Source organism: Pan paniscus, chromosome 1 (genome assembly GCF_029289425.2).
Source record: "Pan paniscus chromosome 1, NHGRI_mPanPan1-v2.0_pri, whole genome shotgun sequence".
In the NCBI taxonomy this organism is placed as follows: domain Eukaryota; kingdom Metazoa; phylum Chordata; class Mammalia; order Primates; family Hominidae; genus Pan; species Pan paniscus.
The window spans coordinates 200,823,598-200,836,647 of NC_073249.2; the positions used below are offsets into that span (position 1 = coordinate 200,823,598).

At 54.4% G+C, this 13,050-nt stretch overlaps 1 protein-coding gene across 1 annotated transcript; it reads left to right on the forward strand.

Moving 5' to 3' along the window:
- Positions 1-4,496: 4,496 nt before the first annotated feature.
- Positions 4,497-12,678, forward strand: SLC30A2 (solute carrier family 30 member 2). Its single transcript, XM_063593912.1, has 8 exons — positions 4,497-4,635; positions 5,265-5,485; positions 6,038-6,184; positions 6,931-7,084; positions 7,782-7,941; positions 8,685-8,790; positions 10,577-10,711; positions 11,183-12,678. The coding sequence occupies exons 1-8, from the start codon at positions 4,586-4,588 to the stop codon at positions 11,326-11,328; spliced, it is 1,119 nt and encodes a 372-aa protein (XP_063449982.1). The 5' UTR covers positions 4,497-4,585; the 3' UTR covers positions 11,329-12,678.
- The last annotated feature ends 372 nt before the right edge of the window (positions 12,679-13,050 follow it).

Here is a 13,050-nt window from a genome sequence, read left to right on the forward strand (position 1 = left end):
ACTGAGTGGGGAACCCAGTGAGGCCTGTCTGTCAAGATTCTTTTCGGCCTCTCTGCGCAGCATTCCTTCCTTCCTCATATGGCGCAGGACTCTCTCTGGATGGGGGTCTTCTGACCTACAATCAGACAAAGGTCAAATAATTTCCTATGGCCAATTTTACACAGAAAGAAAGAGGAAAGTTAGAGTAATATTTTTAGGTTTTAGGGCAGGCTTTTGGGGAAGAGGGATTGTAGTTTTTATAGCTAGCCTTGGGGGAGAATAAGGGACCAGAGACAGGAGGGCAGGAGAAGGTCAGAGAGAAATGTTTGCTTCCGAGGGAGGCCTTCATTTCGGGGTATTGTTTTCTGAGACCCTAGGAGGCACACTCCCAAGGCCAACAGAGGGAAGGAAAATGGAAGCGAGGCAGGCAAGGAGGGAAGCAAGTACAAGGTGTCGTGTGGCTGAGCTGGCCACAGCTTCACCAAAGACTGGGCTGGCTGCTTAGTCATGTGAGATGTTTCCAGCAGGCCATAAAGAACAGAACATGATTCAAAGTCCTTCATCTAGAGAAGAAAAAAAAAAAAAGAAATGTGTCTGCTGACTCCTTCCTGTCTCCCGCCTCCCATACTGTTCATTCCACCTTGACTTCAGGTGGTGCAGGTGCAGGGGCAGCAAGGTCACCTGCCACATTGGGTGGTACTTCAGCTGAGTCTGGAGATGGTGGGAGGTGCCAGGGCCTCCATGGTCCAGTTGGGTTGGACAAGGGTGGGGCAGCTGCTGTCTCCACCTCAGTGAACACAATGGGGCCAGGCTGGTGCCCAGACTCACGCCAGGAAAGGCCAAGTCAGCCACCGGCAGTAGGGGATGAATTCATGACTGTGGCCCAGTAGCATCCAGGATCTCCATGAGCAAGAAGCCAAGGGCCTGGAGAGAGGCAAGGCTGAGCGAATCCGAGGCAGCGCATTCACCGGGGCTGATACACCAGGGACTTACAACTTTGAGGAGCATTGCAGAGCCTGTTCCCCCTTTTAGACATTCAGATCACAGTAGCAAATTAAGGGGTCTGAGTCGTCCCACCGTAAAGAAAGTGAATTAACTTTAGACGAGGACCATCAAGTTCATGGTGCTTGGAATGCTGCCTGCCCCTAAGTCTTTCATTTTGTGTGTGTGGACTGAATTTCCCAACTTATTCCTATGACATCCTCCGGAACTAGAGTTATGTGGAACTTGCTTTAGGACAGTGCTCAAAAACCCTCACAACCTCTGCCCATTTTCACTTCTGGGAGTTTGGTAGTTTTTCTAAGGCTAACTCAGTTCCTAACTTTGAATTTCAAAGAATCAGATTTTGCTCTCATTTCCAGTCCTTTCTCAAGTTCTGAAGCATTTTGTTTTAGTTTTTAAAACACGGCGTAATACACACACACACACCCTTAAAAGTGCACAAAACTCATCGTAGAGTTTAATAACCTATTGTAAAATGAAACCTTATGTTACTACCACTCAGGTGAAAAAAAAAAAAAAGAACATTGCCAGCCCTCAGAAGCCCTCCATGTGCCCCTCTACCACATCACAGCTCCTCTTTCTGATTGGGGCAGCGGAAAGAGGAGCGGTCAATTTTTTTGTTTTTTTGACAATCACATACTTGTTTTTCTTTATGGTTTGGTCTCCTAAAGTATCCTCCCATAGAAAACTGAAGGGATTTGAGTCCAGAAGGAGAAATTTGAGGCCAGAAAGAGAGAGGTTTTCATCACCTTGAAATCACAAGAATCAGTATTATAACGTGTGTATGTTCTGTTACTTCTCCAGGCTACTGATCACGTAAGCAGCAAGCATTTCAGCCCCATATCTTGTCACTTATGGAAGAGAAGAGAGAGCAGTTGAGACTTTGGGTAATCAGTTAAAGATTAAATTCCAGGAAGATACCTGTTAATTGCAACTAAGGGGATCTTTCCTTTGCCATAGGAAGGGCTCTTCCTGTACTTGCAAACTAGAACCCTTAAGATGGTATGAAGGGTTCTTGATCAACATGCTTCCTTTAAAATCATGCTGCAAGAGAGGACAGCTGGCTTCAAGGGGGTTCTTTCAATGAATCTTGAATACAGCTCCATGGGCTGCTACATCAGAATTGCCAGGAAAGGTTTATTTTTCCCCAAGTCTTTAATTCTGAAACTTTTTTTTTTTTTTTAGACAGAGTTTCACTCTCGGTTGCCCACGCTGGAGTGCAATGGCATGATCTCGGCTCACTGCAACCTCTACCTCCCGGGTTCAAGCGATTCTCCTGCCTCAGAATTCTGAGTAGCTGGGATTACAGGCGCCTGCCACCATGCCTGGCTAATTTTCTTATTTTTAGTAGAGACGAGGTTTTGCCATGTTGACCAGGCTGGTCTCGAACTCTTGACCTCAGGTGATCCGCCTGCCTCAGCCTCCCAAAGTGCTGGGATTATAGGTGTGAGCCGCCGTACCCAGCCAACATTTTTTAAATACTGAAAAGTAGAGGGAATAGTTATAGTGTACCCCATTTACCCATCACTCAGTTTCAACAGCTGGTGACATATTTGTTTCTTCTATACCAGTACCGTACTCTCCCCACTGGGATTATTTTAAGGCAAAACCCAGATGACATTTTATCCCTAAATACTTTAGATAAAGGTGTTCTTTGAAAAAAATCATAACCTCAGGACCAGCCTGGCCAACATGGTGAAACCCTGTCTGTACTAAAAATACAAAAATTAGCTTGGCATGGTCGTGGGCACCTGTAATCCCAGCTACTCAGGAAGCTGAGGCAGGAGAATCACTTGAATCCGGGAAGCAGAGATTGCAGTGAGCTGAGATTGCAGTCGAGCCTGGGCGACAGAGACAGAAATGAAACTGTCTCAAAAACAAACAAACAAACAAACAAAAAAACCACTACACATAAAAATGAACAATGATGCCACAATAGCACCAGAGAATTTTATAAATACAGATTCCCAGGCCCTGCCCCAGACCTACTGAATCCGGGAAATATTCAGGCTCCACACCCAGAGATTCTGGTTCGGTTGGTCTGATGCAGGGACCTGTAACCTGCGTTGTAACACCTTCTCCAGGTAATGCTGAGCCTGCTGGTGCTCAGAGTAGACAGACCTGGAGAAAACCAGGGTGTCTGAGGTTTTCCAGAAGAAAACCAGAGTCCAGAGAAGGCAGAGAGGCACTCAGTGAGGACCTAAGCAGAGCAGGTGCACCTCACATCCTCACTCCTGGCACCCCGTCTCCTACAAGATGAGAGACTGAAAGAGCCCCTTCCTGTCCCCAGTGGTGTGGGCAAGAGGCCTGCACCTCTGACTCTTGGCTCTGTGAAAGGGCATACCCACCAAGCCTATGGCCCTAGCGACAAAGGGTGCTGGGGAGACGAATTGACCAGACAGGGAGGTCTCCAGCAGCTTCTTTCTACACAGAGGGCACCTGTCAGAGGCCAGCGTGGGGGCCACAGGCTCCCCAATCCCCAAGAACCACCAGGGAAGGAGGCTGCTTCAAGTGGGTGGGGCACCAAGCTGGCCAGGAAGGACAGGGCTTCTCCCAGCGGTACCAACACGGTGGCACCTCCGGCCTGCATCTCCCAGGCTTGCTTGTCAGGCTTCCTGGGGCTCCCAGGAGCCGCTGCGGGGGAGGGGAGAAGGGGTGGCAGCAGTGGCAGTGGTCGTCTCTGCTCCGATGGTGACTGCCGATGACACTGTTCTCTGTGCGGGTGGAGACAAAGCCGGCCACTCCAGATTCTCCTGCGCGCAGGAGAGGAGGAGCTGGCGCTGCTTCAGTGGCGAGGATGGGTCGATCAGTGGCGAGGATGGGTGCTAGGGAGAGACACTGCCCCAGCCTGAGGGCGGCGCAGCCCACCCCACCCCAGGACCCTCCTAGCAGGAGGACAGGAACGCAAGCCGACCTCGGGGGGTCTCCGGCCTGAGAGGGGAACATGATCAATCCCAGGGCAGCCGCCAGTCGGAGGGGGCAGACGCGGCCCCAGTAGCCTCTGGAGACCCTCTTCCGAGGCAAGGAGCCACATTCCTGCCGTCGGGACCACCAAAGCGGATTTCTACAAACTAAAGTCGAGAACTTTTCGGCGGCGAGGCGGCGCACCCCGTGCGGGAGAGGGGGCGCAGGCGTCACCCCGTCCTCACTCAGCAACACCCGGCGCCGCGCCGGGCGAAGGCTGGCAGACTTCTCGCGGCCGGCAGGTGGGCTCCGCGGGCCCCATGGGCGCAGGCACAGGTGTGCGGGGCCACAGCCCGGCCTTTTGCAGCCGGCGACCGCCCCCCCTTCCCCGCGGGCTTTTGCACACGACGCGCCGACGGCCGCTTCACACGGGTTGGCGAGGGCCGGATAAAGCCGGCGGCCGCGGGGCGCAGCGGCTGACCCGAGACACGGGAGCGCTTGGCACGCGGAGCCAGAGCCGGAGCTGCAGCCGCAGCGGGAGCCGGGGGAGCTCAGGGGCCGCAGGAGCCGGGCCGGAGTGAGCGCACCTCGCGGGGCCCTCCGGGCAGGTGGGTGAGCGCCACCCGGAGTCCCGCGCGCAACTTTCAGGGCGCATTCGGCGGGGCGGCTGCGCGGCTGCCGGGATTCGGCGCGGGACTGCATGGAGGCCAAGGAGAAGCAGCATCTGTTGGACGCCAGGCCGGCAATCCGGTAAGGCGAGAGCCTGGGGACGGGCGGGAATTTTGGCGGCAGCCGACGCACCTCCGCATTTGCCATCCTAGCAGTGGTTGGTTTTGGCTGCGGCTTGAGCTGGGACCATGCAGGAGGGGTGGGGTGAGGTGAGGGAACGAAGATAATGGGCTGTGGCCCAAGGACCGTCTCTCCCTTGGGGCCCAGCCCAGATCCTGACCCCTGCCCGCGGGGGGCCTGGGGCCGGGGGATTGGCGGTTCCCATGCCTGGAGTCCCGCCCCGCCCAGCACTTTGCCCCAGGCAGCCCCGCCCCGGGGAGGCCCTGTGTCCCAAGTGCGCTGGAGGGGGCCTGCTGTTCTCCCAGAGCCTGCGCTCTGTTCCTTCCCCGCGCTCCACTGGACAGCACGCCCCTTGGCCGGTTCCCAGGGTCTTCGCCTCCTCTGGCCTCTGAAGGGCCCCGGGCCCCAGGACTCCCATTCCCCTATCATCCCCGTCTGAATACAGGCTTCTCACCTCTGGTTTGTCGAGCTCGGAGCGTCCTTAGCTGTTTTTCCCAGTGGACACAAGGCCTCACAGAGAAATGGGACTAGAGTCGGCCCTCCTTACCTCATCTCAGAGCTGAGCGTTCCCTCTCTTCCCCTCTGGCCAGGTCATACACGGGATCTCTGTGGCAGGAAGGGGCTGGCTGGATCCCTCTGCCCCGACCCGGCCTGGACTTGCAGGCCATTGAGCTGGCTGCCCAGAGCAACCATCACTGCCATGCTCAGAAGGGTCCTGACAGTCACTGTGACCCCAAGAAGGGGAAGGCCCAGCGCCAGCTGTATGTAGCCTCTGCCATCTGCCTGTTGTTCATGATCGGAGAAGTCGTTGGTAAGCACTTTTGGGCTAATTAAATGAAGTTGTTGCATGGATAGACTGGATGTTCCCAGCAATACTGACACTAAAAGCCCCAATTACTGAACACACACTACAGTAAGCCTTTATATACACATTATCTGATGCAGGTCTAACAACAACCTGTGTTCTCACACGGGTGACGTTATTCTCCTTACTTTACAGATGATGAAACTGAGGCATGTTCAGGTGAAGTAACTTGCCAAAGATCACGCACAACTCGTAGCTAAGGGAAGGCCTGAATTCCTAGAAGGGAAGAGCATTTACTGAGTATCTACTATGTTTTCCAGTCCCTATTTGAACTTGATGTGCACATTCACCCTCTAAGTAGATATTGGTGGCCCATTTCACAGAGAGTGGAAGTTGAGGCTCAGAGAGAGTAGGTCACTTGTCACGGTGGTACAGCTCATGGGTAGAGAGATCTTGAGCCCAGAATGTCTTCTTCCAGAGCCTGTGGTCTCCCTGCTGCACACACAGTCTTGGGAGCCAGCTCTCTGGGGGAGCTGATAAGGACCCTCCACCCTGCAGGTGGGTACCTGGCACACAGCTTGGCTGTCATGACTGACGCAGCGCACCTGCTCACTGACTTTGCCAGCATGCTCATCAGCCTCTTCTCCCTCTGGATGTCCTCCCGGCCAGCCACCAAGACCATGAACTTTGGCTGGCAGAGAGCTGGTGAGGATCGCGGTTTGGCTGGAGATGGGGTTGAGAGAGAGGGTGGGTTAGAACAGGGGTTCTTAGGTGGCTGTAATGGGTGGATCCCCCCTTCCTCCCCTGAGTGAGGCCAGGAGGGTGATCTGGATGGGGGAAGAGCATGTCAACCATGGCCTCTGTCCTCTGGGAAATCCTAGTCTGATGGGGGAGCCCTGGTCCCAGTCATCCAGGAGCTCTCAGTCTGCAGGGAAGCAAAGTTGACCTTCCTAAGAAGTGCAGTAGCCAAGCTTCAAGAACAAATGACAATGGCATTAACACTGCACATAACTCTGTGGATCAGCTCTGGGGGGAGGGGAAGGCCAGCAAAGGCTGCTGGAAGATATAGGCTTTAACCTCTCTTCCGTTCACCCTGGACTGCATCGTCACCTTCCTCTTTGTGGGAGATGGCCCAGCCTGTCTTCCCCGGAAGCCTCAGTTTACTAGCTGAACAAAAGGCACATACTTTAATAAGTCAGCTTCTTTACATGTACAACCAAAAAGGTGGACTCAGATGATGACTTATTAGTTCCTTCTAGCTCTTACATTCCTAGATATATGAGGGGTGGGGTAAGGGGCAGCCATACTGGCCATACCTTCAGCAGAGCCCAGTGGGACCCAGGCCCTGACTTTGTGTGGGAGGTGGGTGGGGAGGATCCTGAAGGAAGGGGGAAGACTCCTTAGCTTCAGGCCCATGCCAAGGTGGGTGTTGGGGTTGGGTTCTTCCTCAGAGATCTTGGGAGCCCTGGTCTCTGTACTGTCCATCTGGGTCGTGACTGGGGTACTGGTGTACCTGGCTGTGGAGCGGCTGATCTCTGGGGACTATGAAATTGACGGGGGGACCATGCTGATCACGTCGGGCTGCGCTGTGGCTGTGAACATCACGTGAGTGGGGCCCCAGTTTCCCTCGTCTCCCCTCCTCCTCCCACCTCTCACACCCACACCTATGTCTGCTTCGCGGAAAGAGACCGTGCCACTTTCCAGCATACGCCACAGGACAGAACTTCCCTAATGGTCTGAGCTCTGGCACCTGGAACACCTGGGTCCTACCTTAGGCCTAGGCCAAGAACACTGGGAGCTGTAAATCGGAGTCTTCATCCACTCTACCCACTCCCTGATACATGTCAGGGACTAGCCTTGGTGGCTTCATACCTGAAGTGGGGCGGGAAGAGGCCAGTTGTTGCAGGAGTAGCTGTCCCTAGGGGCAGAACACAAGTCTGAAATTGGTCTCAGTTAGAGACAATGGGTATCTCTTTCGGGGTCTTTCTCGTCTTTGTTCAGAGGCCTCAGTTTCCCCATCTGTGACATGATGGAGTGAACTGACAGTGACCTCCCTAATGCCCTCCTGCTCTGAGATTTGGCACTGTGGCATTGTTGTGCCCAGGCTCAGCCTGGCATTGGCACTGGGCCCTATCTCTCATGGCTGTCTGAACCAAGGCCACGTGGGTTGGACTTCTCACATGGCCAAAGAGATCACAAGGTTTGGGGGCTTGAGATTTTTGCCCTACAAGTTGGCTAGTCCTAATAGGTGACCTCCATCTGCGACCTCAGTGAGCCCTTGGCTTTGTCTCCACTTCCATAGAATGGGGTTGACCCTTCACCAGTCTGGCCATGGGCACAGCCACGGCACCACCAACCAGCAGGAGGAGAACCCCAGTGTCCGAGCTGCCTTCATCCATGTGATCGGCGACTTTATGCAGAGCATGGGTGTCCTAGTGGCAGCCTATATTTTATACTTCAAGGTCAGAGCTGGGACACAGGGTGGTGGGGGTGGCAGGGGAGTGTAGACCACCTAAGTATACTCTCTACCGGGGTTTCTTTTCAGATTCTAGCTCCCTCCCAGTTCTAGGGAAAAGGGTGGGGAGAGGAAAGGAACATTTATCCAATACCTACCAAGTGTCAGCACTTCTGATCCTCACAACAACCTGAAGGGTAGGTGGTAGTGTTTTCTGTAGCTCAGAAAGGTTCAGTGACTTGCACAGTGTCACACAGCCGGTAAAGCATAGAGCCAGATTCAAGCCTACAACTGTGTGTTGTCAAACCCTGGGCAATGCCCATCACATAGAGGCAGGGAGCTGTAGTGGAAAGAGGCAGGCATTTGCTCTGAAGCTTGGCTCTCCTCCTTGCTAGCCATGTGACATTGGATGAGTTTGCTTGCTCTAATGGAGCCTCAATTTCCCCATCTGTCAAATGGGGATGGATGGCGGATCAGATGGTATCTAAGATGCCTTTTTGCTCTGTCCATGTCTCAGCTCCTTGAGAAGGAGGGGTGGGAAGGGACTGCCTTATTCTGAACTGTGGTCTGTCCTTTCTGCTCTTGCAGATGTGAAATAAAGAGCAGAAAACTGGGAGGCAGGGCCAGGGCGAGGCTCATGCTCACCCAGCAGAGAGAGCATCTCTCCCCAGCAGTGCTGGGTGGGAGGGGAGAAGGGAAGCTGAGGTGTTAGATGGTGAACTCCAGGTCTGCCTTCCTGTCTTCCTGCAGCCAGAATACAAGTATGTAGACCCCATCTGCACCTTCGTCTTCTCCATCCTGGTCCTGGGGACAACCTTGACCATCCTGAGAGATGTGATCCTGGTGTTGATGGAAGGTAACCTGGGCTTTGTGGCTCCCTTTTTGCTCTTGGCTCTCAAGCGCTAATCAGCTCAAATAGGGTATGTGTGTGTCTGGGGCATCCTAGCACATGGGCGGGGAGCCAGGATCCGGAGCCCCGGCATAGGCTGGAAAACCTCCTGGGGCCCCTGGGCTGACCTTGACATAGAGCCTGGGCTTTCAGGTGTGGCAGTTCCTGGAACCATCCCCCAGCCCAAGTCTTCCCTTCCCCCTACCCCTAAGGGTGCCTCCTCTGCCTAGTCAGGTGGCTTCTGGGGGACATCTGTAGCATCTGGAGCTCTCCAGCCCTCCCCTATACACCTCCCCAGGCTCTGGCTGCCTTCTCTCAGGAAGAGAGAGGGGGTGAGGATTATGCTTCTCATTGCACAGAGGGGCAGACTGAGGCTCAGAGAAGGACAGTCAGCCTTGGACAAAGCTACTGAATCCACTGCAGCGCAGGCCTTTCCTACATCTCAGGGACCAAACAATGCCACACCCTGGGGGGACATGGCTGTGCTTTGTGGGGTTGGAGAACGGTCAGTGGTGGAGAATGATCTGGTCTGCCCTGAATTACCTTTTTTTTTTCTTTTTTCTTTTTTTTGAAACAGGGTCTTGCTCTGTCATCCAAGCTAGAGTGCAGTGGTGCCATCAAGGCTCACCACAGCCTTGACCTCCTAGGCTCAAGTAATCCTCCTGCCTCAGCCTCCCAAGTAGCTGGGACCACAGGCGCATGCCACCATGTCTGGCTAACTTTTAAATGTTTTGTAGAGATGGGGGGGTCTCACTATGTTGCCCTGGCTGGTCTCGAACTTTTGGGCTCAAGCAATCATCTCACTTCAGCCTCTCAAAGTGCTGGAGTTACAGATGTGAGCCACCACACCTGGCCCTGCACCTTGGCTTTCTTATGCTCTAGGCCTGGGGTCTTGGGCCAGGGTCATAGGCCTCTGCGTGGTCAGGGTCAGTCTGGAATGGAGTAGGATGCTGGCCTGGGCTTAGCAGTATTTGGCTGCAGGTCAGAGCTTTTTCTCCAAGAATATGCTAACCCAGATGAAAGTGATAATGATGAAGATGATGATCGTGCCCTGGGTGGGTCCAAGGATTCTCAGGATCTGTTCTTTCCTTCTTTCCATTCAAAAATATATTTATTGGCCAGGTGCAGTGGCTCACACCTGTAATCCCAGCACTTTGGGAGGCCGAGGCAGGCAGATTACCTGAGGTCAGGAGTTCAAGACCAGCCTGGCTAACACAGTGAAACCCTGTCTCTACCAAAAATACAAAAATTAGCCGGGCGTGGTGGCATGCGCCTGTAGTCCCAGCTACTCAGGAGGCTGAGGCAGGATAATTGCTTGAACCAGGGAGGCAGAGGTTGCAGTGAGCCAAGATCACGCCACTGCACTCCAGCCTGGGTGACAGAGCAAGATTCCGTCTCAAAAAAACCCAAAAAATATATTTATTGAGCACCTACTATGGAGTAGGTGCTGTTTTAGGCACCAAGGATACTGTGGTAATCAAAGGAGACTGTCCTGCCCTCATGGAGTGTCCATTTTAGAGGGAGAAACTGACAATAAGTACATTCATAAATAATTTCAGTGTTAAGAGTGGAGAGGAAATACAACAGAGTGATAGGGCAGAGAGCTTGGGAGGTGAAGGCAGCCTCAGACCTGCAGGCCAAGGAGGTCTTCTTTGAGGGGATGACACCTGAGGATCAGGAGCCAGCCCTGCACCAATGGGCAGGCATGGGAGGGGTAGTTTCCTTTAGTTTCCCCTGTCCTTGCCGTCCTCAGGGACCCCCAAGGGCGTTGACTTCACAGCTGTTCGTGATCTGCTGCTGTCGGTGGAGGGGGTAGAAGCCCTGCACAGCCTGCATATCTGGGCACTGACGGTGGCCCAGCCTGTTCTGTCTGTCCACATCGCCATTGGTGAGTGCTTGGGACACTCAGGGTGGGGTGGGAGACAGGCAGCCAAAGGCCTAGTGCCATCCCCAACGGGTCCAGGTGACCCCAGATGCTCACAGCGCCCATGCATCAAGCCCAGCCTCATGCTGAGTACTTGATACGCATTATTCCATCTGATCAGCACAATCTCATTTATCCATGAAGAAACTGAGGCTGGGGTTGGGTGGTAAAGTTACTTGCCCAGGCTTTTACAGCTAGTATATGGCAGTAGGTGGCAGATTCCTGGCCTTAAGGCCAGTGCTTTACCAACTCTTTCAGGCATGAGCCAGGTTTGGGCTGGGAGGCTACCTGGCAGAGGAATGGAATCTGGGGGCTTCTCCATGTTCATGGTCCCCCATCCTGTTCTGCTGGGGATGGGGTATGAGATTTGGGCTCCTGATGGTTCCAAAGGGCCAGAGTAAATGGCTTCCCCCGCTGTGTCCTCTCGGCCCCCAGCTCAGAATACAGACGCCCAGGCTGTGCTGAAGACAGCCAGCAGCCGCCTCCAAGGGAAGTTCCACTTCCACACCGTGACCATCCAGATCGAGGACTACTCGGAGGACATGAAGGACTGTCAGGCATGCCAGGGCCCCTCAGACTGACTGCTCACCCAGGCACCAACTGGGGCATGAACAGGACCTGCAGGTGGCTGGACTGAGTGTCCCCCAGGCCCAGCCAGGACTTTGCCTACCCCAGCTGTGTTATAAACCAGGTCCCCCTCCTGACCTCTGCCCCACTCCAGGAATGGAGCTCTTCCCAGCCTCCCATCTGACTACAGCCAGCGCCAGGGTGGGGACTCAGCGGGTATAAAGCTAGTGTGACCCTGCTCTTCCAGCTCCTGGGCCAGCTCTGGAAGGGCTGTATTTGGGCCTAATCCTCAGCAAATGTTCTACCACTCGCAGGGGCAAAGGCGGTGAGCCACGGGACGTCCAAGGGGAGGCTGGCCCCAGCGCGCCCATACTGCCTGCCTCATGCCCCATTCTCAGCCTGGCTGGCCTTTGCCTTTATGAATCTGAGCCCCTCCGTCTGCCTATAGCAATAGGCACGGGGGTGAGGACCCTCACACTCTCATTTGAGCATCCCTGAGGCAGGGAGCCAGGAGGCACCTGAGGCCTATCTGTGCCTTAGTCACTTCAGCTGTGAGCCAAATGTTCCCTTTCCTGGAGGGGAGAGGCTTCTTACTAGGTAAGAGACAGGTTTCCTCTTTCCTTATTTCCTCAGCTGTGCCAACACAAAAAACAACTTTGGCACAGGTGGTGGGCAAGGGGTAGAGAGATTTCAGCTTGGGTTCTGTGCTAACAGTCTCCAAGCCCCCTGGCACTTCTGTTGCCCTGAGAGTGTCCCAGGGGATTCCGAGTCTCCAGAAAGATATGGCTGGGCCAGCTCTGTTGCCTACCTGGCCTGACCCAGTCGGAGCCTGGCATGGTGGAGGGAAAGGGAGACAAGTGGGGCTGCACTTGGTCCAGAGGCCAGCTAGGAGGGAAACCGCGGCTTCCTGGGGCTTGTGTGTGAAGATTCCTGACTTAGGGGTGGCTTGTGTTTACAAGATGCAAGAGGGGAAACCTGTCCCCGACTCATCGAGACAACATGCCCAGTTATCAGGGAGTCCTGTGTCACAAGGTCTGTCTCTGCCATTGCAAGCAAGTGCCTTGGGCGAGTTGGCCTCTGCCCCGCAGTCTCATCTGTACACCGACAGGGTTGATGCCTCCCTCACAGGGTTGAGAACAAGAGCCAGTTGGCCAAGTACCTGTGGTTGTTGAAGATTGGTTACTTTTACCATCCTGGAGACAGGGAACTCTGTGGCCCAAGGCTGCCTCACTGAGGAGCCAGGTGGGCTTCCCAGCCTCCCCAGGGGCAGTGCTGAGTTTGTCTTGACTATTCTGGCCCAAGGTGGGAGGAGGTGGGTTTGGTCACTTGCCTCCCACTTTAAATCTCTGTCTTTCCATCTGTGAAACGACCTCTTTGTGCCTTCCCAGCACTGTCATCCTGATCGCCTGTGTTCTAGGTAGGTGGGTCCTTCAGCCCCTCCAGGTCTGTGAAAAGTCTGTGGAAAGCACTGGCCTGGAGAGGGGTGGGGGGTTGCTGGTGGGTGCTCCATTCCACCACAATCTCAGGGGACTCAACCTCCCCCACCCAACTCCCCACCCCCCACCCAAGCCATGGCAGGCCCCAGGAACTTGATCCTGGGCTTTGCCGTATGCCAAGTCCTTACACCCCTCTCAAGAGACAGTCATTGGCTGGGCACGGTGGCTCATGCCTGCAATCCCAGCACCTTGGGAGGCTGAGGCAGGCAGATGACTTGAGGCCAGGAGTTCGAGACCAGC